Below are 25131 nucleotides of genomic sequence, written 5' to 3'. Positions count from 1 at the left end.
GAAACGAAACTCAGGTCCTCTCAAGAGCAGCATATGTTCTTAACCACTGAGCCTTCTGTCTTGCCCCAAGGATTATTTCCTTTTCAGTTTGTGGGAATGTTTCACTATTTTTCCCTCTTTTATTTTCTTTTTCATTTTATGTATTTGACACCACAACCGCAGTTTCCCTTTCCTCCTCCCCTCCCAGTCTCTCCACCAACCTCCCCTCCCATCCCATCCTCCTCCATTTCTCTTCAGAAAAGGGTGGGCCTCAAGTGATATCAACCAGACATGGCATATCAAGTTCCAATAACAACAGGCACCTCCTCATCTATTAAGGCTAGACAAGGCAATCCAGTAAGGGAAAAGGGTCCCAAAGGCAGGCAACAGACTTCAAAGAGAAGGAAAATAATCATAAATATACAAATCTAAGCTATTATCAATATTACTATCATGGTATCAAAGCCTGAATTATGAGAAAGTTAACAGGCATGGGTCCTGCAAACCTTTCACTATTTTCTCACAACAATAAGTTGTACTTATTGAGCACTAAATGTATACTAGATTCTTCTATAATCCTTGTCTCCATCTTTGAGAAAATAAAATTGTATCTCTATTTTATATAAAGTATAAAAGAAATCAAATCAAAATTAATTAAATCAAAGTCACACAGATTAACTATGAAAGTCAGGATAGAACTAGACAGCTTGGTCCCAAATTCATTAATTGTAGCCTTTATTGTAATGTTACCCAAGATCATTCTTCACAAACGACACAGTGCTAAGCAGTACCAAAAGAAACAAAGTACACTTACTGGTTTCGGCATTTTCCTTTTCTTGTGTGTTATCTTCTTTAGAAACTCTTCACTTCTATAAACAATTACAGCCTGTTAGAGAAAAGAAAGCACACCTTTATCTTTCACATCAGGTTTTAGCCCTGTCTTGCACAAATAAGATAAAAGGTAGAGTACCTTAAAAGCACATTAGACGTGACATCATGTCCTCCTACGCCCACATTGAACATCTTTGACATTTCACATCCCTTTAAAAACCACATTGAGAATCCCAAACAGCAGAGCATAAAGTATGCTAATCAATTAAAACAGCAAGAAAACATGGCTGTTATTGACCTAAAGACTGCCTCTCCCATGCAAGTTCATCCATACACCCAGCCTTGTGTGGAAAGGGACAGTACAAACAAAGACGGGCAGCTAAGGAAAATTCCAAAATACTATCCAACCTTTCTTCTATACTGTTGGATATTTAAAAAAAAAAAAAAAAGATCAAAATTCTTTTTCTTAAAAAATTGTACTTTGCTCTTGAAATTCTAAACTCTGAGAAAAATACACAACAGCTTATTCTGCTAAGATGTGGAAGGCAACCACATCCCTGCATAGCAACACAGGTGCTAGTCCCCACCTAGCCAGAGGCCTTGCAGAAACTTAGAACCGCCCTAAGCCAATGCTGATGTGTGACTTCTTAAAGATAACGCATCTTAGTAAAGAAAGATCACCCTGTTGTCCTGGGGTAAACATTCTTACTAAAAAACAGCAACAAAAATGAGTTTGCTTCCTGAGACATCTACCAACCCTTTATCATCAGCTGTCTAGGAAAAGAAATTCCAGCATCAACCCTTACTGTGACTAATGCTGTATCTGAGACCTTAAAGATAAGTTTATGTATATACCATCACTGCCAAGATATTTGTAGACACTGCTAAATTAGCACACATTCAAATAAGGTAATTTCCAAAACTAAACTTTATTCAAGCACATGCCAACAACTATCTATATACACAAACTTGCTCTGGAGCTCTGTGTATTGTGTTGGGTGTCTTTAGCTGAGTCACTGGGCTATGACAGTCAGGTGAAGGATAAAACCCCATTTCTTAACTTTTTCTAGCCTATTCCCATCACTCCCTACATCTGCACTCCGAAGGCCAAATTTTCTCTAACACTTTGCATCTGACGTGCCCTCCCTTAGTTCAGATATTATCATAAACAGGCCTTGAGTTTTGCATGGTGGTATACACCTGTTTTCTCAGCACTGGGACCCCAAGGAGGAGGATAGGGTATTTTAGTCCAACCTGGACTATATGGTACATCTGAGGCCAGCCTGGGCTTTATAATTCACATAAATGAAAACTTCCAAAACTAGATTACTTTCTTATAATTCACTGCTTAGAATCCTAAGATCTTTATCTCCAGACTTTTTGTACTACCTTAACCACCATCAACTGCCACAGGCTTGTCCCAAATACATAGTGACTAAATACTAACATCCTTACACCAGCACCAAATCTGCTTTTTATCAAGGTTGAGTCATTTATATATTTCCAGAAATACAGTCCTAGTACTTGCTCGTGATTTTTATGTCTTTGTTATATGTGAAATTATGACTCTCTTTAAAGAGTAATACTATTACGTTTTGCCTGCTTTTTCTTGATTAATCTTGACAGAAGTATGCTTAGGTTATTGAGTTTTTTAAAAAAAAAAAATCAATCGCTTCTCAGTTTTGTTCTCTTGTTCATCTTTCACTTTTGTTAATTTCTATTCGTTCTCAATATTTTCTTCTACTTTTTCTTACCTCTCTAAAATTTATCAAAATAATTTTCAACCTTTGTGCATCACTAATTAGTATTTTAAGATGCTAAGTTAAATATATCCAAGTTTAAGGGTAAGTCTAAAGTAATCTCAGTAACATAAAGAATATAAAAAATTCCCTTTATCATTTGGATATTAAACTTCAACTGTAACATTTAGTAGCACATTTAAGTGTTTACAACATAATGTAATGACTCAGGAAGCTTGTTTCTTTCAGTTCAGTTCTTTCAGAACAATTTATTGCTCACATGTAAGACTGTCTATCAAACTTTTCTCTTAGATCATAATAGTTTTTAAGATTATGATACCATTTTTTGCACACATATGAGGGTAGGGTGTGCATGCATGTATAAACATGTTCAAATGTATGTGAATGCAGGTAGTGGCCAGATTCCAATGTCAGCTGCCTTCCTCAATTGCCCTCCACTTTACACACTGTAGTAGGGCCTGTCCCTTGAACTCGAGCTAGCCCAGCTTACCCTGAGGGTCTCCTAGTCTCATCTTCCATGCTGTGGGAATTCAGCGGAGTCAACTCAGCTGACTAGAATTTTCATGAATTCTGGGGAGTCAAACTCTGGTCCTTACACTTGTGCAGCAAATACCCAGCTCAACATTAGCAATCTTAAGTAAATGTGTCATACTACCACTCAAATTTTGATCCTAAGACACAACTGCGTACTAGGATATATACACCCCATTTATACTACAGCAATAATAAATCTGCATCGTAATTACTAGAGGTTTATTTTGTGTTTGTTTGAGGCAGGATCTCTGTGCAGCCCTGGCTGTCCTGGAACTCACTGTGTAGACCAGGCTTCAAACTCACAGAGAGCCATCTGTTCCTGCCTCCCTGGTACTGGAATCAAAGGCATGGGCCACCACAGCCTGGCAACTGGGAGTTTTACATTTTAAGCTTATTTGGGTTCCTTTAATCAAATCTGTTCTAGATTTCTTTCTTTTCTTCTCTGGCCTCCCCCCTTTGGTTTAGGATTTTCTTTTGCTTTTTTGTTTTGTTTTGTTTTTCTAGTTTTGTTGTTTGTTTGTTTGGAGATAGTATTTCTCTGACAGAACAGCTCTGTCAGTCCTCAAACTCAGAAATCCACCTGCCTCTGTCTCCCAAATGCTGAGACTAAAGGTGTTAGCTACCAAGCCTGGCTTTTCTGCTCTGGATTTCTTTGCCTATTTTTCAGGTTAAATCGCTTATCAGAGAAGCCCCATGAGCATTCCAAACACACCTGAGTTAAAGAAGTTTCAAGTCAAACTTGCATGTCCTAAATGAAGGTAGCATCTTGCAATGAAAGGATACAGTTTCCCTTTTCTGGGGACTGTTTCTAGAAGGGAAAAAAAACACTTGCCATATGCTTGAAGCTATACCATTTTGTTGCAAGGTCAATGGATTAGGGGTTTTGTTTGTTGTTGTTTTTGGTGTTTAGTTTTTTTCAGACAGACTCTAATTCTTTGCCCTGAATGACCTAGAACTCACTAAACTGCCCAAGCTGATCTCAAATTCTCAGTCACCCTCCTGCCCACTCCAACATGCCTGATACGGCTCTGGTTTTTATATGCACTTCTTTCATCATCAAGTCCTAAATGTTCAGTTTCCAATCATGATTTCTAACCACCATTTTAGAAAGTTTTATGCTACTGTTTTTCCACTTTAAATTTTCAAATTCGAGCCGGGCGTGGCGGCACACGCCTTTAATCCCAGCACTTGGGAGGTGGAGGCAGAGGCAGGTGGATCTCTGTGAGTTTGAGGCCAGCCTGGTCTACAAAAGCGAGTCCAGGACAGCCAAGGATACACAGAGAAACCCTGTCTTGAAAAAACAAACAAACAAACAAACAAAACAAATTTTCAAATTTGAGAGGTTTAGGTCTATAGGCAAAAATGCTAATTTTGTTGTTTCTGCATTTGTTTCGATATTTAAACCCTACAGTGCAGGGTCAGGTAGTGACTTGTTCCAGCTAAGACAAGTTTTTAATTTTTTTAGTCTCCCTCTACTTAACCAATTTGACAGAAATACATTAAGCTTTCTCAACTGACTTCTTATAAAATGTCAATTTTTCACTTACATGAGTTTTTAGGCTGGTATCAGGTAAGCAGTTCCTGAACTGTTCAATCTTTCCAGTGAAGAGTTCTCTCCTTAAACAGTAATTTAACTGTACACAGAAGTCCGTGTGGACCATTGCCTGCTCCACATTTGGAAGTTACTTCTCTTTTCCTTGCGATTATTAGCACTACTGAGAGGTCAGCTGTCAAACTAATTCATTTCCCTTTGCATTAATCTGACTTTTCTTTCTACTTCAACAACTTTCACTTTTCTTTAGTGTCAGACTCCCCACACACTGCCAGACATCTACCTGTGAAGCGTCTCCGTCTGGAGATGCAGCTTTTCTCGGGTTCCAGTGCTCTGTGAGCAACAGCCTCTGCTTCCATCCACTCTCTTTTTATTCAACACTTCTTTTTGGACACATTCTGAAGTTTTCCTATCTAATCTCTGACTACGTTTTCAAATTTCCCATCCATTTAACTGAAGGATACTACTCTAGTCAGAAGTTTCTACAGTTGGGTGTCTGTCTGTATGTTTGTGGATTCTGACACAAGGTCTCACACAGTAGCTCTGGCAGCCCTGGACTCACAAACATGAGGCAATCCTCCCATCTTAGCCTCCACAGTCCTAGAATTACAGGCGGGAGCCAACAGGCCAGGCTCCTCCTGTTCTAAGATTTATTTATGTGTTTGTGTGGATGTATGCCACATGTGTGCAGGTGCCCACAGAGGCCAGAAGAGTGTATCAGATCCCCTGGCACTGGATTTAAGGGCAACTGTGAGCTCTCTTGGTATGTGTTCTGGGATTCAAACTCCAGTCCTTTCAAAGAGCAAGAAATGCTCTTAACCGCTGAGCCATTTCTCTCCAGCCCCATTCTCAGTTATACTCTATCTGTCCATGGTTTAAAGTTTTGGTGTGTATTTTAATTAGAAACATTTTTAAAGATTTCTTATTTTTATTTGAAATGTGGGTGCATGTTCTTACTGAGGTCAGAGTTAGAGGTGGCTGTGAGTGGCTCAATTTGAGTGGCAGGAACTAAGGTTGGGTCCTTTGAGCAGCAATGCTCCTGACCACCAAGCCATCTATCACATCCCTAGAAAGCCATTTTTGACTGAAAAAAAAAAATGTTTAATACTTTTATGGTATAATATTTAAAATCCTTTTATTCTTACATGCAAATCTCTTAAAAATTTGATTTTCAGTCAAAGAAGCTGATCATTTTAGAGAGCTTACATCCCTAATGAACTCTCCAATGTAGAGACCTTGCCTGCCCTGCATAGCCCTGTGGAGGTACCTCAGGGTTACTCCTAACAGAGCACTCAGATGATCTCTTTGTGGCCACCAATTTTCAGTCCTTTATTGAGTTAGTGCTCTCCTTTTACATAAATCCCCATCACAATATTCTCTGGAGGTTTTACTTTCAAGTTTCTAATTTTAAAAGTTAGATGTGAAACTTTCAAAAGCATTTCACTAATCTGTTTATGCATTACGTTATTTCCTTACCTAATGTGGTATATACAAGAATTCTACCTTAAAATTTCTAGGACAAACCTACGTACAAGTGAAATTACAATTTAAGTTTTAGTCAATTTAGTGATCAATGAACAATCTTCATATCAAGATACTATTTAACATGGATGGTGCATACCCAGTCCCTTCTAGGATCATACATTTTAAATAAAACCAGCACCCACTAGTAGCAGAACAAAAAACAAAAGAACACATGAAAAGTCAAGACACATATACCCATCCGAGGATTCCACTTCTAACTGGAAACTTTGTTTTCCGCATCTTTCCGTCTCTAAATATCTATATGGCTGTGGATCAACTTTTGGTGAATTTCCCTTCTTCTCTAGGGTTAGTAGTCAGAACACCCTGACTCTCTCCTTCCCTTCCGTGTGGTTTTGAAGCTTCCTTGCAGGTTCATTAGCATCGTCAGTTTCCCCACCCTACATTCAAGAGCTTCCACCCTCCCTCTTTTCCACACCTAACTCCTCAGGAGCACAATGGTGGCACAACCACCCACAGACCAGTAAGTCTTGAGTTTAGACAGACGCTGGCAGCAGCTGTCTCCCATCTCCTATAAACTATCCCTGTGAACAAACACAATGCCACACAATCAAGAGAAAACATTCATAGATGTCCTCTCCTCACGCAACGGAAGCCACCCTGTGCTACGGTGGGTCTCGGCTGCAGCAGTGGCACAACAGACCAACAGGTCAGGTGCTGCAACAGGGGCTCCGGAGGTCAGTCTACTAGTGGCTTAGAATGAAGCTTCAATAATTAACACCAAACTAATTTTACTTTCAAGTTAGTCCTTTCCCAAGGCCTAACTGTAATTGTTTTCAGCCTTTTGGGATTTGAACTATGGAGGAGCACAATAGTTGTCTTTGTACAAAATTCCAAAAGAACTCTTGGCCAACTTACTGGGTAACTAGGAAGTAACACAACAAAGACAAGTTTACAACGCATTAGTAAGGTAACTGGCAGGCAAATCAACAGTTATGGCACTGACAAAGGAACTTCAATCCATTGTTTTCTGGAGAGGACTATGAACCACCTCCCAAAGGTGTTTAAGCTTATAAAATAAATGCTTAAAATTACAAAAAAAAAAAAAAATTATCATGCTTGAATGTAATTATCAAATTGAAAATATATAAACCTACATCAGATATATTAAACACACAAATGTATGTGCTTCTTTCTAACACTCTAAATAACAGTACTACTAGATTTAATCATCAGACTCGTAAGTAAAGATAATTATAAATACTATACTGAGACAACCTGAACGTACTATGAAGATCCCTGATAAGTCTTATGGAAACAGTATTTCTGATACTGCCACATTCATAGGTGAGTAAGGATACAACTTTATCCCAACTTTATCCATCCAAGTTTACATACCCTCAGGTTTAAAACCTTTAAAATACCAAGAAGTGGTGTGTGTGTGTGTGTGTGTGTGTGTAGACACACACATATATACATATATACACACACATAAGCTTAATATATGCATATGTATATATGTATGTATGCACATATATATACTTAATGGTGTAATAATGCCTTTTTCTTTTTAACCTATATGATTCCCAAGTGAAACGCAGAGGACAAGATTGTCTTAGCATTTGCAGAATGTTTGATTTAAAGACACAGACATACTCCAACCCTCATAGCTGCCTGCCTTTTCCTACCCTATTTGAATATTCCAACCCCTATAGCTCTGAAAAGCAAGCAAGATTTGGGTAAGCGGCTTAGGCAAGCTAGTCCCAGACAGCAGAAGGGAAGCCTGAGAAGAGGCTGGCTGAGAAAGCTAGCTTCTCTACCATCAAGCTGAAAAACAACCTCTGAAGACATTAAAGCTGCAAACTGATAGGCAATTCTAAAGATATCTGACACTTCCTCATGTAGAAGTAGTCTGTTTTAAAGATGTTTTCAAAAAAATTACAAGTTTTGAGAAAATTCAGAGTTCTCAAGCTTAAATGCAAAACAGAACCACAAAAATAACATTTCACCTTGAATTGGGATTCTGATCTAAAAATTTTGGAAATAATTTATACGTTACTGAGATGAGTCGAAAGGCAAATGACCCATTATCATTTGTAAATGTGTGCTAAAATGTACAATAGCCATCTCCAGTCTAACGTCTTCATTTTACACAGCATTTTTACAGCATGTAGAAAACATTTAGAAATGTTCACATAGGGTAGGCAGGTTCACGTAAGTCACAGTGTAGCAATCAAGAACCAAAGACTCACGCTGAACTAAGACAGTCTCACAAACACTTCTACATCTTACACATTTGGAGACATAAATAGCTAGGTTGGGTTTTTTTGGTTGGTTGGTTGGTTTTGTTTTTGTTTTTGTTTTTTGGCTGCTTTTGATGATGATTCAGGCTTACAGATAGTACTTTAATTTAGCTGTTGGTTATTGCCGAAGACAACATTTTCTTCTCTCTTTAATGCTATAAAAAGGCCAAGCTAGTAAGAATCAGTAAGGGACAACAAACACAAAAATAATAACGCTCATTTTATGTCTTCCAAGTTCATGTCCTTGATCTTTTTTCCAAAACTATTTCAATGATTTCATTTAATTCAAGATTAAAAGTAAATGTCACATTTAATAATGACTATAATTATCCTGTGTGTTTATGAGGTGTACATGGCAACCTATTATATACACCTCCACTTAAAAGTAAACTAAGTTTATATAGTTTCTCTAAATATAGGACCTAAGAAAGTTAAGATCAGAGTCCTCATGACATCTAACAAAGTCTGATCCATCCCCCATACAATGAGTGTCCAACTTATGACACTTCAACATGGCAATGTTGTGTACAGATGTGTGGGGATGCTATCCCCAGAGGCATATTAGCCCACAGACCACAAGCACAACACACTTGAAAAGAGCACTGTCAATTAACCGTAGGTGAGATGTAGTATGTTCACTGTTCCTTTTATGAAGGGAGGATTCTTCTTTAACGACAAATGCATCTATCTACTCCAGACATCTTAAGTCACAATTTATTAACTTACAAAAAGATTTGAATTTTTAAAAAATAAAAAGCAAGAAATATCCAGAATTGACATGACAGAAGATTCACAGAGCTTTACACACTACTATTAGTTCCAACTGACATATACCTCAATCCCGTGTAACACACTCAATACGGCCCATGCACTGGTCTTTAACACTGACAATTCCTCAGTATCTTGTCCATCTTTCAGGCCTAAATGCAATGATCATTTACTACACTGTAATAATTGCCTGGATGTATAACTGACACCATAAAACAAAGTTCAGCAAACTTCTTCTGTAAAGAGCTAGGTAAATAAACAGGTTAGGTTTCATAAGCCATGGTCTATGTTGCAACAGTTCCTTGTAATTAAGTAAATGAACCACAATGTGTTCAAATAAAACTTTACTTGCAAAAACTGGAAGGAGGCTGGATTTAGTCCTGTATATTTTAACAAGAATCAATGTTTTTCATTTTATAATTTAAGTTCTGAACCCAGAATATGTTAAATTGCATGCTCATATTTTAAGTTAAGAATATTAATGAATCTATGACAGACCACATTGGATCTCTTTTCACTTGGGAACAAGAATATGTTTGGTGTTATGACTAAGGAAATAATGGAACAGAATTAAAAGAAAGAAATTTGATCAGCAGTGCCAATGTCTGGAGATATGGAACATGCCCCAATCCTGCCTGGCCAAGGAGCAGAAGACATTTTGGGAGAAGCTTCTGGAAAAGAATTCTTCCTTATTCCTGTGGATACTTTGTATCTAGACAAGACACTCAATTCATCCCTGCAGCTAACCAAAGCGGAAAAAAAAAGAAATCAAAATCTTAGTTTAAGCCAATAAAGGCCCCAGCCAGAGTTTCGAATTTTACTTTCACTCAGTGTATCTCACATGATGTAAAGGCTCAAAACTTTACAAATTCACTTACAAGTCTCTTACTTAGTTTCAACTTTTTAAAACTTAAAAAACATGCAAAGAAACAACATCGAAGGACCTGAAAGCAATTAACTAGTAGCTAAGTAGACAGGCAGATCTCTGAGTTCCAGGCCAACCTGGTCTACAGGGTGAGTTCCAGGATAGGGAAACTCTGTCTCAAAACACCAAACAAAACAAAACAAACAAACAAAAAAAAAAACCCTGAAAATTAGAAAAAAAATTCTGTATACCAATTCTTGATAGTACAATATATAAAGTTAGTTACCTCGCTATCTCAGAGAAAATAATAATGTAGTATTCCTTTGATACTGTGCGTAAAAGCATGCTCAATCTCTACCTCAACAATGCAGACCAAATCCCATTAGGTACTCTACCAATGAACCACCACCACCTCTTCTTTTTTCCTTTTTTTGAGATAGGGAATTCACTAAGTTGTACAGGTTGGCCTTGAACTTGCAATCCCCCTGACTCAAAGGTTTGTACCGCTAGGCCCAGTTTGAAATATTCTTTCAACATACTGGAGCTTTTTGTTGTTCTTGTTTTTCTTAATGTTGGAGATAAGCAAATTCTCTCTACAAAAAAGCAGAGTGATTATTTCAGGCTTTGTGAACCATATGGTTTGCCATCATGGCTCAAAAGTAGCCAGCCAAAATATGTAAACAATCAGCATGTACGAGTTGCAATAAAAATTTAATTTTAAATTTTGTTTTGTTTGGGTTTTTTTGTTTGTTTTTCAAAACAGGGTTTCTTCGTGTAGCTTTGGCTGTCCTGTAACTCCACTGTGGACCAGGCTGGCCTCAGATCTCTCTGTGTCTGCCACCCAGGTGCTGGGAGAAAAGGTGTATGCCACCACCACCTGGACAATAAAACTTCATTCGTAAAAATGTGATCAGGAGGTTTGTCCTACTGATTTTTAACTAGCTAATATGCAAAACAGTTACTAAATCATCTTTCCAAGGAAATTAACTTTACTACACCATTATTTCCAATGTATATACAGCATAAAGAAAAGTAATCAGCATGTTTTGGTTATCACAGCACTAGATGTATAGTTTAGTGACTTTGTATACATAAAACTTAAAGCATGTAAATGCAGTATTATACTTAACAGGTCAACTAAAGGAAAAAAGTCAAAGCTTACTCATACACAAAGTAGACCAAGTACTTGTTCAGCAAAACTAGGTTATTTTATCGAGGTATGGAGGTACACATCTTTAATCTAATCATTCGGAAGGCAGAGGCAGAAAATCTGTGAGTTCCTGGTCTATAAAGCAAATTACAGGTCAGCCAAGGCTAGAAAGACCCTGTCTCAATACAAACAAAACAAATTCATGAACTTGCAAGCACTGCTATGTATAACTGTTGTCCAGTGTGGAGGAAACCATATATAATTTCCACCTTTTCCACTAAGCTGGTCCTAGAGTCTATTATTAAGGACGGAAGAAATAGTCACCAAGACAACTATACCTTTCTAAATAGTTTTCAGGTAAAAGATACATATTGTATAGATACGTTGCTATTCCATATCATAAACCTGTCACAGACATTTTGTACTTATGTGTGTGATGTAGTGCATACATGTTTTCATGTGCGCAGCAACTTTTACTGTCAATTTATACTACACTTTAGGAAGGGGGAAAAATATAGTTACCCCTAATCATAAACCAAGAAATTTTGCACATGTACTTACACAAACACTTCTGAGAATTGTAGAGCAAATTCCTAATTTCACTCAAATGATGAAATTTTGAGAAGTACAATATCCTTGATGTTTAATATAAGTAATAAACATCATGTCAGGATTTGTTAGAGCAAAACTATATTCTAACAGACCTGAGACCCACAGCGGAGTAAGGTGTGCTTCTGCTTGTCCTTGCAGGAGCGCTGACACATTCTGTATGCAGGCAATTAATTACCTGTGCAAAACTGAGGCCAGGATAGGACTGCGGAGTCCTGGGGTGTGAAGACAAGTTTTTCACACTATGGCTTTATAACATTCTTGGTGTTATAACTTTACCATGTATTGCATTACTTTTATGGGTTTTTAATGATTTATAATGTTCATCCAATAAAAATACTAAGAAGCACAAAGAAACTTAATGACTGGGACAGCTGTAAAACACATGACACAGGGCAACTCTCTGAGGTCAGACTGGCTACCTCTTTCTCCACCACCACTGAGAGCATCACCGGCTACTTAAGTTGGGGCTTTCCCAGAACACCCTCTAGTGACACCTATGGTCAAGAAACTTAAAATAATGTTGTAGAGGAGCAACTTAATCCAGCTCCATAGCCATGATACCAACAGAGTAAAGCAGCACCACCAGCTCTAGATCTGCAGGGGGCCCACACCATCCTGGAGTGATTTCCTTACTTCCCAGACAGCAGCAGTAAGAGGTTGAAGCCATCCAAGAAAAGAGTGACTTAATCTCCCAGACTGAACCAGTAACAGGAAGCTGTTGCCTATGCTTTACAGCTAGGGCCATCAGCATAGCTCAACCTTCTCTACCTCAATGGGGGAATAGTTTAAGGCCCAGGCTTGGGGGGGGGATAGTTTAAGGCCCAGGCTTTGGGGGGGGAATAGTTTAAGGCCCAGGCTTTGGGGGGGGGATAGTTTAAGGCCCAGGCTTTGGGGGGGGGGGCGGGTAGGAATTAAGATGTACCACCTCGTTTTTAAACTGCTCAAGTTAAAATGCATTAAATTTAAAATGAATGAAATTTCAGGACTCTCATCACTCAACATTTTATATTAAAAGATCGAGAAATGAAAATGAAATAAATCTGTAAATCTTCCAACCGCTCACCGGAGATTAAAAACTAGTTAATAAAATTCCATTCTGCTCTTGGGAATGGGTGCAATGATCAAATGAGCTCTTGCTCTACTCCCCCTCCACCCCCTCTCCTCCCACCACCACCCCGTCTACCCCCCCTTCACCACCACCACCCCCGCACCCCCCTAACCCCCCCTCACCCGAGATTACTGAGGAGAACGCAAGACCTGTTGTTTCTAACCATTACACATAAAAGCAGCAATATAATCTCCACCTGAGCAATCAGAATTCCCACGAAATTAAGATTCAACGTGTTTTTCCCACAGCAAAGTCTATTAAATCTACTCTGCAAACATCTCGAGCTCCTCCTACACTCTTTTCTGTGTGCCGCGACGGGGATGAACAAAACAGCATGTAGGACCCATATAGGCAGGGGCTTAACATTTTTTAAGTGTCACAATCAAACTCCTTCGCATGTAAACAAGCTGAAGACTTGCTAGTGACTACTTGTTCCAAACCAGTATTAAAATAGGGGAATTCAAAGAGGTTCAAGCAAAGAAAGTCAGTATAGCTCTTTTCATAGCGTACTGACAATTTGAAAAGGAGTCTGCATTTTGTCATAGTTGAAGAAATTATCATGAAAGAAAATACACACCAAAGTAAGCAACAAAATCCTAAAGATAAAAAAAATGCAATCATAAACATTAGCCTCTCTTTTCAGATCTGATGGTGCTGTTTTGGCAAGCAGATTAAGCCATTATTTATGCAGCAAAATGAACAAGGCAATTGTTTATTCTGTGCTCCGTCATAGTCTTGTAAGTATGCTACCAAAAAAAAAGATGCTCGGTCAACAATAGACCGCAGTGTACAAGTCCAAGTACTATTTTATCACATAAACCCTTACTACCTTAGATATTTACATCATTCAAATCTTGGTGCCTCCGCCCAGCCAACAGGGCACCGCACTCACACCTCTTTTACAAAAATCTCAACTGTACTTTAAGATGTATTTCTTTATGAAGCTGACCTCTTAAAACACACATTTCCGATGAATAACCTCTCTTCTAGGGAGTGGGGGTGAAGGAACCCACCCAGAATCCTGGGCAACGTTTAAAGAAAACATCTGTCGGAACAGACAGACGCGCTATTTCAACGGAAAACAACACACTGCCCCCCTTTCAAACTTAGCTCGGGAGATAGGAGTTTGGGAGCACGGAAAGACAGAATGGCGAACTTTCCCAGGTGGGGTCCGCCGACACTGCAGCAAGGCGGCGACTCCGCGGTCCCCCGGCAAGTCGACGGGCCCCGGGAGGGCGCGGGCAGCGAGCGGCTGCAGCCCCAGGTATGGACGGCCCGGGCCTGGGCCTCGCGGGCTCGCGCGGCGTGAACGGCCGCCCGGCGCCCCAAAGCCGCTGGGGCGTCCGCACGCTCTCGAGTAATCCAACACCCCGACTTTCAAACGGGAGGCCGGGGGAGAAGTTCTAAGCCGTGCCCTCCCTCCCCCGGTAGCGAGGGAGCATCGGACTCACGCTCGCTCCCCCCCCCACACGGCCCTCCGGGGCGCGCCTAGGGCCCAGTCCACGGCGGCGGGAACCCGCAGCGCCCGACGGCGGACGGCGCGACGCGGCAGGAGACGCCGGGTAAGCGGCCTGGCTCGACCGTTAACGACCGCGGCGCCTCCCGGGCGGCCAGGCGCGAGCCCGTCTCTGAGGCGCGCCAAGGCCCGGGCCGCGGCGCCACAGCCTGGCAACTTCTGGCCGCCACCTCAGCGCGGAGAGCCGCAGCCGGGCCGGGGAAGTCGGGGGGTAGGGGGGGGTGGGGTGGGGAAGGGAACCCCGGAGGCAACGCGCCGAGCGGGGCTTACCCCGAAAATGAGCGGCTCCTTCCCTGCCCGCCGCCGGCTGGCTGAGGCGCGGCTCGGCGGGGGCGTCGCGACTGGCAGCGAGCGAGCGGAGAGGCGGCGGTCCGAGCCCGGGGACGCTGGAGAGGAGACGCGCCGCCGCTGCCGCCGCCGCCGCAGACAGCTCGGCAATATGGCCGCCCGGCGCCTCCTCGGGGGGGAAGGCGGGGCCGCCCCGCGCCCCCTCCTCCCGCGGCCCGCCAGTGGCGGGCGAGGCCGGGGCCCGAGCGCCAACGCCGCGGCCGCTTCGAGGGCGTCTCTCCCGGCCGTGGGGGGGGCGGCGGGGGGCAGGCGGAGGGAAAGGAGGCTCGGCGCCACGGGCGGGAGTCGAGTGGGCCTCAGCCGCTCGAGGGTGGGGATACGCGCTGCGGGGCCTCCGCGAACCCTTCCCGGGGGACGAGGACGCCACGGGCCAGCCCGAGTCCGAAACCCGCAGTGTACGACGCGGAGCCGCGCGGCCCGAAGCTCGCCGCGCGCCCGCCGCCAGCCCCAGCCCCCGCCCCCGCCGCGCGAGTGGAAACTTGAAACTCCCGCTGGTGCCAGGGAACTCACGGAGGGCGTTTCCAGCGCCCCCGAGGTGGAGCTGTTCCCAGCAGGAGGAGGCAGGGGAGGGGGGACGGTAGGGGGGGGAAGACCCGCGGAGTCGCTCCTGGGTGTTGTTGGATGCTAGGCATCAGGATCCCCGGGCTAGGAAGGGGAAATAGGCCCAGTATTTGCAGCAAAAGGACATTACTTTGCGGATTTTAAGCAGCTGGAAAGGCTGACTGCTTTTAATTTCGCAGTGTGGTATGACCCTATAATGTGATCGGATTTGGTGGTGGTGGTGTTAACAGGGATACTCCCTTGGCAGAAGGAGTGGGTTAAGAAGAAAAAGTTGCAAGTAGGGCCTAAAGGGCAGCCAAACCTAAATTATTCTAGACTTGGGAAAAGTTAGCCTCATTGTATCCACTTGAGAGGGGGGGGGGGGGGAAGAAGAAGAAGAAGAAGAAGAAGAAGAAGAAGAAGAAGAAGAAGAAGAAGAAGAGGAGGAGAGAGTGTTGGCTTCTGGGGAGGTTACCTTGGTGTTGTCAGCCCTCCTTACTTTCTGCTGGGATTTAGAGTTACAACTTGGTTTAACTGTACAAACAGCCACGGTGCAAATATTAACTAGCCTGCCGCATTGCGTTTGCAGTGCCTAATATCTCATACTTAAACGAACTTTCAATCCAAATAAAAGACGAGTGTACTTCACTCTTATAGAACAAATTATTCATCTTTCTGGCCTCAGAGTTCCCCTTCTGAGACAGTAGCGTTTCCAGGAACTCTCTGCAGATCACTTTCGCTAGGCTTCCTCTTCTGTGAGTTAACCATGGTAGCCCCTTAGAGACCTCGCTAAACAATTAAAAAACCCCTAGAGACTTGAGGTTAATCTCAGAAGCCTTTAGAGTGCAAATTCCTCAAGGATGGGAACCAGGTGCGCGCTTCATAACCAAACAGGTTATGTGGTTCTTGGAGCCCACCAAAGGAGTACTTACTTAACGGGTGCAGCAAGGATAGGGACAGTAAAAATGTTATGCAAATCCCCTATATAGTACACTAATCAAACTAACGTAGGTGGTACACTTTCAACTGAAAACGGAGCGTTCACTCTTGGCCTTCCGTTCAGAACAGTATGAAGTACTTTCACATGACTACCTTGTGTAATGATTAAAGCAACCCCGGGCTCATGGTGAAAATGAGCTAGTGAAAAAAGGAGAGCCTCAAAAAAAGTTATTTGTCAATGGAACCTGGCTAGGAAATGGCAAATCCAAATGCATATTTGACTCTGGAATAGTGCATGCACCCCAAGTCATACATTTCAGTTGGCTATCAGTAAATACTTAAGTAAAAGACGTTATTCGAGCTGCTAAGATAAAAAGGGTACTCTGAAACGCTTTGGTGGGGTGATTCAATCTTTAAGAAGGTCCATAACTCAGAACACATTATCCCATGTTTGGAGTTCTTTCTGAAGGAAAAAAATCTGAGCTAAACCAAAAACTCCATCACAGTATTACCTATTAGATGCAAAACCAAGCCCCTAAAAGTTCAGCTTCAGAGGAGAAATACCATACATAATTTCCTAGAACAGTCTTGTTGTTCTGCAAAGGTAAGTATTAATTATTACCAAGCTATATATATATATTAAATGTTAGCATTTAATTACCCTCCCCTGGTGGCCACCAGGACACAGGCACCTCCAATACCCATAATCTTCTCTTCAGCTCTTCTGCTGAAGAATTTGGGGGAGCTTGCCCTTCCCCAGAACTCTGTAGTAACCCGATCATACAACATCAATGATGGGAGCAGCTCCAGTCTTGGTTTTTGTAGCATTGACCCACATCTGCTCACTGACCAGTGTCCGCAGTTTATCCAGGTTGATGGTTGGGCCGAAGCTCTGGCTCCCTTTTAAGTGGTAATGCCCCATACCAACTTTCCCAGAGTCACGTAGATATTTGTTGAAGGTGATCCTGTGGTGATGCATGCCTCCAGCATTCCCAAGGCCTCCAGGGTGCTTGAGGTGGTTACCGATGCAGCAGTGACAGTGGCTTACGTGACTCTATATATAGAGTTTCTGGGTCTTCCTCAGCCTGGATGGCATGGTGGCAGCAGAAAGGAAAGCTCAAGATACATTTTTAAGTGGCATATAAAATATTTTTAAATAATAGCCATAGGCAGGCAAGGTGGCACACCCCTATAAGCCCAGCACTCAGGAGGCAAAGGCAGGTGGATTTCTGAAAATTTGAGTCCAGCCTGGTCTACAAAGTGAGTCCAAGACAGTCAATGCTACACAGAGAAACCCTGTCTCAAAAAAGAAAAGAAAAGAAAAATCACAGCCAGGTGCAGTGGCACACATTTTTAATCCCAGCCCTTGGGAGGTAGAGGCAGACTTTCAAGGCCAGCCTGGTCTGCAGAGTATGTTCCAGGACAGCCAGAGGTACATAGTAATGCCCTATGTCAAAAGAAAAACCTAAAACAATTTATTACCAAAATGTCTACAGTGTACTTTTACCGGGCTTTGCCACAATGTGCTGGCTTATTTTAATTTCTGCAATCCCAATACTAGTTTTATAGCATTGTTCTCACTAGCGTACATAAAAGTACTTCCTGAAATGAAGTAAATTCATTTTTACAAAAATAATGTATAGATAGATTTTTTTGTTTCTTTTGGTTTGTTTTTGCTTTTGGTTTGTTCTGTTTTAGAAGCAAACCTACAGGCTTTGTCCAAGCCAATAAATGTAATAAAAATACAAGATATCAATTTAGAGTATACTTACGTACTAAAATGGCTTTCTACTAAAAAATTATTCACTACTTTTTAAAACTGTAACAATTCAGAAATATTACTAATTTTAAGGCCTGCATATATAAAACAACTATAAGAGATTTTGCATTATGAATAACAGCTCTTGACACTCACATTATCATGTTTAAGCACACATATTCAATGTGTTCACCATCATGATAGCCCTCAGTAAACTCACGGAAAGTAAACTGTCTTATCGCAGATGTTGTGTGCCAAGTAAGCCACACAAAGTTAATTGCTGATATGAGCTATAAAATTTCAGTGCAGTCAATAGAACTATGAAGGCTATGTGCCTAAGTAAGAGTCAGAAAACCATAAGTCTATTCCTACCTTCATTTTCTCCCTATCTTAGGGTCAGATTTTATAAGTACATAATTTGTGTGTTCATAGATAGGAGCATATTATGCAACAAAGACAAGGTAAAAGTTGTAAGTTAATCCATTCTATTTATATAGTGAAGGCAATAGTTTGTGATAAATGGCAGTAGCATTTCAGAAGGTACGTAATAAATGGAGTGGAAAGAGTATAAAAGAGGGAATGTGCAAGCCTGGCTTTAGGCCCAGTTCCTACCAACAAGTTACAAAGTGCCCTTGAAAGATTTTCACACAATTCGGTAATCTACTTGCAAGGAATGCTAAAGAAGGTAAGCACGGGGCCTCTCCCACATATTGTTTAAAGATACTGTAGAGTTTTCAGGACTAAAAAAGGTCTCAAAGAGGACTGAATTTCGTCTCAAATAGTATTAGCAAGTGATCATCTCATCAACAGTGCTCTCTGCCTCAAACTGAGTGAGAAATCTGCAGGGGGATGTGTGTGTGCCCGTGTGTGCACACTCATTTGCTAAGTGGGGAGCCAGACCAGAACATCAGAAAGCTTTCTTCAAGTTTTAAAATTCTTTAGCTCTCACTCTGACTCACATAAAATGGTTGATTCTCATATAAACAATGTAATGTACAGAATTCATTACACACTTCTATATAATACACAGGACATATATGTGCAGAGTCACCTTCCATAAAAATCTCATAACTGTAGACCAAAACAGTGACTGGTTTGTAAATGCATAAGCTTTGCGCACTGTTGCATTTTCCTTCTCTTGCTGAAGGGAGGGAGAAGAACAAAACGCTGAGTGGATAAATATTCCCCATGATTGTTGCCACTGAGTCTTCTTGACAGCTACTCTCTTGGGTCACATTTTCGGCTCTGTTTATACAGCAGCATTATTTACTACTGAGGAGGGTGCTCAGCACTTTGTGTGGTGCCGGGTACAGAAGATGAGAGCTTTAGTGTGGTGTTTTAAAATATGGGGCTGGAGAGATGGCTCAGTGGTAAGAGCACTTGCTCCTCATCCAGAGGACATGGATTTGGTTTCCAGCACCCACATTAGGCTAACAACCACCTATAACGCCAGCCCCAGGGATACAAAACTCTCTTTTGACCTCGTTGTGTGCCAGTAAACATGAGCGTATACCCACATGAATACACAGGAACATAAAAATTAATCTTTACGTGTATTGTTATTTCTTTAACAGATGGAATTCCCTAAGTGAGCTGTATTTGGTGACTTACGGTAACAAGTTGAGTAAACTAGGATTGGCAATGTGTGCTGTGATCTGACAGTGCTCTGCGCCTTCATCCATGTGTTAAAATTTGATTGCCAGCATAGCAGTATTAAGAGATGCCTGTGGATCAAGATGTAGCCCTCTCAGCTTCTCCAGCACCATGTCTGCCTGCACACTGCCTTGTTTCCCCTGCCGGGATGATAGTGGACTAAACCTCTGAACTGTAAGCCAGCCCCAATTAAGTTTTTCTTTGTAAGAGTTGCTGTAATCATGGTGTCTCTTCAAAGCCATAAAAACCCTAAGACAGAAGTTGGTACCAGGAGTAGGGTATTGCTGTGGAAGGCCTGACCGTGTTTTTGTTTGGAAGAATGTGGCCCTTGAGGCTTTGGGTTAGGAGTGCAGTGGAATGCTTTAAGGTGGGGCTTAATAAGCCACTAATAGGAACATGTGGTGCTAAGGGTGATTGGGGGCCTGGCTCAAGAGGTGTCATTGGAGAGGAATATTTGTATATGGCCCTAGAGACTGTTCTTGTGATATTCTGCCTAAGAGTGTGGCTACTTTTTGCCCTTGTCCACAAAATCTGTCTGAGGCAGTTCAGTGGGGTTGTAAAAATTCAGAAAGAGACTAAATTGAAAATTTTGGATTAATTGTGTTGGCAAAAAAACAAAAACAAAACAAACAAAAAACTCAAAACAGTCTAGTATCAATTCCGTTGAGTGGTTATTAGTGTTCACTCTTGTACAGACTTATAATAAGGAGTAACTTGAGCAAGGAAAATTTTGTACAATTTGAGGAAGAAAGGAGCACCTGGAAGTGGAATGAAGCTACGTCCTGTGTTCAAGGAGATAAACAGACTAAAGTGTGATATTAAACGGAATAAAGAGAGTGCTGACCTCTGGGCAAGATGCCACCAGCTAAGCTTCCAACTTGTGAAAATGAATTAAACAACAGCTTAGGCTCAGGTGTGGTGGTACTCACCTTTAATCCCAGCACTCAGGAGACAAAGGCAAGCAGATCTTTGGGTTCAAGACCAGCTTGGGCTATAGAGTGCCAGGACCACCAAGCTTAGGCAGTGAAGGAAACACTGAAAACCAAAACCTGCTGAAGCTGTAATTGAACAAGGGGGCCATGTTCCAGCTCAGCCAGCAGAGCAACCCAGCAGCCTTGGCCACGTGGTTCTGGCTTTAGAGTTAAGGATAGAAGAAAGGTGTTATGGAACTTCCTTCTGACACTAAGGAAAGCTGCTGAGGCCAGGCATGTGTAAGGGGTTTCTCTGCATGGAGAGGCCATTGAATGACACTGTGAAGGTGAAGCCTGGGTTACCTTGGAGACCCCAGGAGGTTAGAGGTGCCAGAGCCACGGGATACCTGCTGAGGAGAGCTGCTAGCAGGGAATGGAACATGTGCTGCAGTCAACGAAGCTGAAAGCTGAGGGAGATCTGAAGAGCATTTTGAAATCAAACATGGAGATGCGGAGTTTGGAGTTTGCCCAGCTCCTCTCCCTACCTTTTGGAATGCTAATTATCTCCTGTGCCATTGTATACTGGAAGTATACGATCTGCTTTTTCATTTTGGTTTTCCAGGAATACAGTTAAAAGATTGCATGGATCTCAGAAGAGACTTTGGACTTTTAAACAAGTTTGAGACTGTGGGGACTGAATGCATTTTGCATTATGTTATGGCTACAAGCCTGTAGGGGCTGGGGAGTGGAATGTGATGGTTTGAATAGGAACAGCCCTCATAAACTCACATCTTTGAATGCTTGCCCATAGGGAGTGGCACTATTAGGAGGTGTGGCCTGTTGGAGGAAGTGTGTCACGGTGGAGGTGCACCTTGAGGTCTTCTATATGCTCAAGCTAGCCCTAGTGTGGCAGCCTCCTTCTACTGCCTTTGGATTAAGATGGAGAACTCTCTAGCACTATGCCTGCCTGCACACTGTTCAGCTGCTCACCATGATGATAGTGGACTATAAACCTCAGAACTGTAAGGCAGCCCCAACTAAATGTTTTCCTTTATAAGAGTTGCTGTGGTCACGGTGTCTCTTCACAGCAATGAAACCCTAAGACAGTTTCTTTTTAAATCATTATAGTTTTGGGTATATTTTATATAACAATAAATAACCAACATGTTTACTTAGAAGGAATTCTCACTCACAATAGGCCACTCCTTAGTTTTAAAGAATGACTGAATTATATAAAGCAATCCAGAGGCTGACGGTACGTCTGTGAAAAGTCATCCCTGTTTTTCGGAAATAGAAACTGGAGTGGGATTTGCTCAGACCTTTCCTTCCTCTCTTCCTCTCTAACTCAGTGCAAGATACAAGATCCGTCCTTCACACCCTCCTCTCCTCACAGACTCACCACAACCTATTAGTGGGCCCTGACGGCTTGAGCTTTTGCATCTATCTTTCTAGCTACATGACTCCCATCTGGGCCGTTTCAGTCTCCATTAATAATGTCTTATTTTTCCACATCCACTTGTGTCGCATTCAATTAATTCTCATTACTGCATTCATAGTTTATTTGTTGCACTACAATTATGCTGATCTCACATCTCTTTCTGATCACTGTTCCCTCCAGACCCATATGTAGATTTCCCATCACTCGCCATTGATTTGCATTTGCTCTCCAAGCTCAAGTCACCCTGGCCTTCCACAGCCAGACGGCCAGGACTGTGTACTTCTTTCCACACCGCTCACCTTGCTGGCAGCTATAGCCTCTAAATCTGAGTCATAATTCAAGCCTGTGTTAAGTGCCCTTGTATAAAACTCCATGTACCTTTCCTCTGTAATATTAAACACTATTTGTACTGTTAATGTTTAGCTGTTTAAAAAGCTAACTTGCTACTGGACTGTGAGTGTATAAGTGCAAGGCCCACAGTGGAGGTTACTGTATCTAGCAGCATGTGTTCATTTACGTTGAAAACATTTGGATTAGGCCAGGCTGCCGACCAGGAAGGGTTGTGTTTGTTTTCACTGTGCTGGTCTTTGAGATTAAGTATAATATAAAGACAAAAGGCTTAGCCCTTAGGTCCAAATTCCAAACCCACAGATAACCATATAAAATCCTAATTGGTGTTATTTTATCTTACTAACCCTCATTTTTTGCGTGTGTTGTTTTGTTTCATTTTAAAGGTGTGTGCCACCATGCCCAGATGATTTTTTTTAAAGATTTATTATGTATACAGTGCTCTGCCTACATATACACCCACAGGCCAGAAGAGGGCATCAGATCACATTATAGATGGTTGTGAACCACCATGTGGTTGCTGGGAATTGAACTTAGGACCTCTGGAAGGGCAGTCAGTGCTCCTAACCATTGAGCTGTCTCACCAGCCCCCACATAACCCTCGTTTTATTCATACAGAAAGCCCATTTATTTTTTGAATTGACTTTTTTTTTCTTTCTCAGAATGATATCCAGGTGGTTTGAATAAGAATGTCCCCTAGAAGCTCATATATTTGAATGTGTAGTCATCAGGGAGTAGCACTATTTGAGAAGGATTAGGGGGCGTGGCCAGGCCTGGTCTCCTCTCTGCTCACTGATAGGCTACAGCTCTCAACTTGTTCTCCAGTGCTTGCCTGCATATTCCCATGCTACTGGCCATGATGATAATGAATTAAACCTCTGAGACTGTAAGCAAGCCCACAAGTAAGTGCTTTCTTTTTAAAGAGTTGCTTGATCATGATGTCTCTTCACAGCGGTAGAACAGCAGTGGACACCAGGTTCGCAGTCTAGAGCTGGAGCCACGTGTATTAGCTTTCCCACCTCTGTGTTCTTCCACCTTCAACATGCACCTTCCACCTCATGGCTAAAGACAGCTGCTCCAACCATTAAAGCCATGAGATGAGAGAGACGGCTTTGGGAGGGAGAGGGAGAGACAAAGACAGACATTCTTTTCAAGACATTTCCCAGATTGCTTCCCTCTGTCTATACATATACATATATTATGTGTAAATATATTATTTATTGGTTTTCTCTTAGTTCTAGAACCAAATGTAACTGCAAATTAGGTTAACTTTGTAGCTTTTTATTTTATTTTATTTTATTTTTGTCTGTTTGCTTGTGATTTACTTTGCTTGATTGGTTGATTTTTGTTTGGTTGATTTTGGTTTGGGTTTTGAGGTAGAGTCTTCATCTCTAGTGGCACACGCCTTTAATCCCAGCACTCAGGAGGCAGAGGCATGAGGATCTCTGAGTTCAAGGCCAGCCTGGTTACAAAGAGAGTCCAGGACAGCCAAGGCTACACAGAGAAACCCTGTCTCAAAAAACAAACAAACAAAACTTGTAACCTATCTGCTTCAGTCTCTGAATTCCTGGGATTATAGACATTTACTGCCATGTTTTGCCTTGGAATGAAATAGTTTTCACTCTGGATGGTCATGCACTTAGCTAAATTTTGAAAGTACGATTTGCATGTGATAGGGAAGAGAATGGGATCACACATCTTTGCTTATGCGTGTGGAGGCCAGAGGAAACTTTGAGTATCATTCCTCAGGAGCCATCCACCTCTTTCTCCCTCCCTTTCTTTCTTTTTTGTTTCTTTCTTTCTTTGACACACAGGGTATCTGAATGTCCTGAAACTCAGCAGGTTGGTCAGGCTGGCTGGCCTGCAAGCCCTTGAGCTCCTGTCTTCACCTTCCCAGCCCTGGAATTACAAGCATGCACCATCACCCCTGGCTATTTACATTGGCTCTAGGTATAGAAGTCAGGGTCTTAGGCCAAGCATGAGGTTTTTACCAGCTGAAAAATACTCTTTTAGTAGATGGTAGGGAAATATCTATGATGAACATATCAACTGGAAGTCCTGAGGCAAAGGTTTACATACTGGTTTTTATTTATAGGAAGTTAAAAGCCAGGGAAACAGGAATGAGTGAGGTAGTGGATATTGAAACGGGGAAGGAAAGAGAGCCAGTGCTCAATTCTTTACTGAGCTGGAGATCACTTGAGCCAAGCACACCTGGCTGCTTTATTCTAAAGGCCAGTTCTCAGAGAGGAGTGTAAATGGTCCGTAATGTCTCAGAACAGGTTGCCCATGTGAAGAACAGGGAGAAAGCCTACCACTTCTCCCGTCTGCTATCAGTTAAGGGTTATTCTCTCTCCACCAGAAAATCGGTCCTTGAAATTCCAGTTGGGCAGACATAGACAATGACAACCTCCCGTGGCATCTCCCCAGAATCCACAGGGAAGCCTCAGAGAGGTGGTCAGTCGGTGTGTAGCATGCATAAGAGCAAGGTCAGCGGCATACAGCATCTCCGTGAAGTCTGGGTACAGACAGGGCTGTTCCACTGCAGTGCCAGCAGTGAGGGCAAAACAAGAGGCTGACGCCCTAAAACAGGTGATGCGAAAAGATACCAAGTAGCACCTCAGAGGCACTGGCTGCAGGGGGATACCCTACTGTCTCTATGTCACTACTCTGAATCTAGGTTCATTTCTCACTGGGAGCCCCTGCATCCTACGCCCTGCCCCAACACTGAAGATGTT

The 25131-nt window shown here is 42.1% G+C and overlaps 1 protein-coding gene and 1 pseudogene across 1 annotated transcript in view; both read right to left on the bottom strand.

The window, feature by feature from the left end:
* The window catches only part of Rdx (radixin), a 59897-nt gene extending 45024 nt beyond the window's left edge, over positions 1 to 14873 (bottom strand). The window contains exons 1-2 of the mRNA XM_051156443.1: positions 14731 to 14873; positions 794 to 865 (exon numbers count right to left, since the gene is read on the bottom strand). Of these exons, the coding sequence (XP_051012400.1) occupies positions 794 to 805 (12 nt within the window). The 5' untranslated portion in view covers positions 806 to 865; positions 14731 to 14873. The remainder of the gene's footprint in view (positions 1 to 793; positions 866 to 14730) is intronic.
* A 2071-nt stretch (positions 14874 to 16944) lies between these two features.
* LOC127197893 (60S ribosomal protein L27a-like) lies at positions 16945 to 17383 on the bottom strand (annotated as a pseudogene).
* Positions 17384 to 25131: the final 7748 nt, after the last annotated feature.

This window comes from Acomys russatus, chromosome 14, assembly GCF_903995435.1.
Source record: "Acomys russatus chromosome 14, mAcoRus1.1, whole genome shotgun sequence".
In the NCBI taxonomy this organism is placed as follows: Eukaryota; Metazoa; Chordata; class Mammalia; order Rodentia; family Muridae; genus Acomys; species Acomys russatus.
The sequence above is the reverse complement of the archived record's forward strand: the minus strand, read 5'-3'. Positions and strand labels throughout refer to the sequence as shown.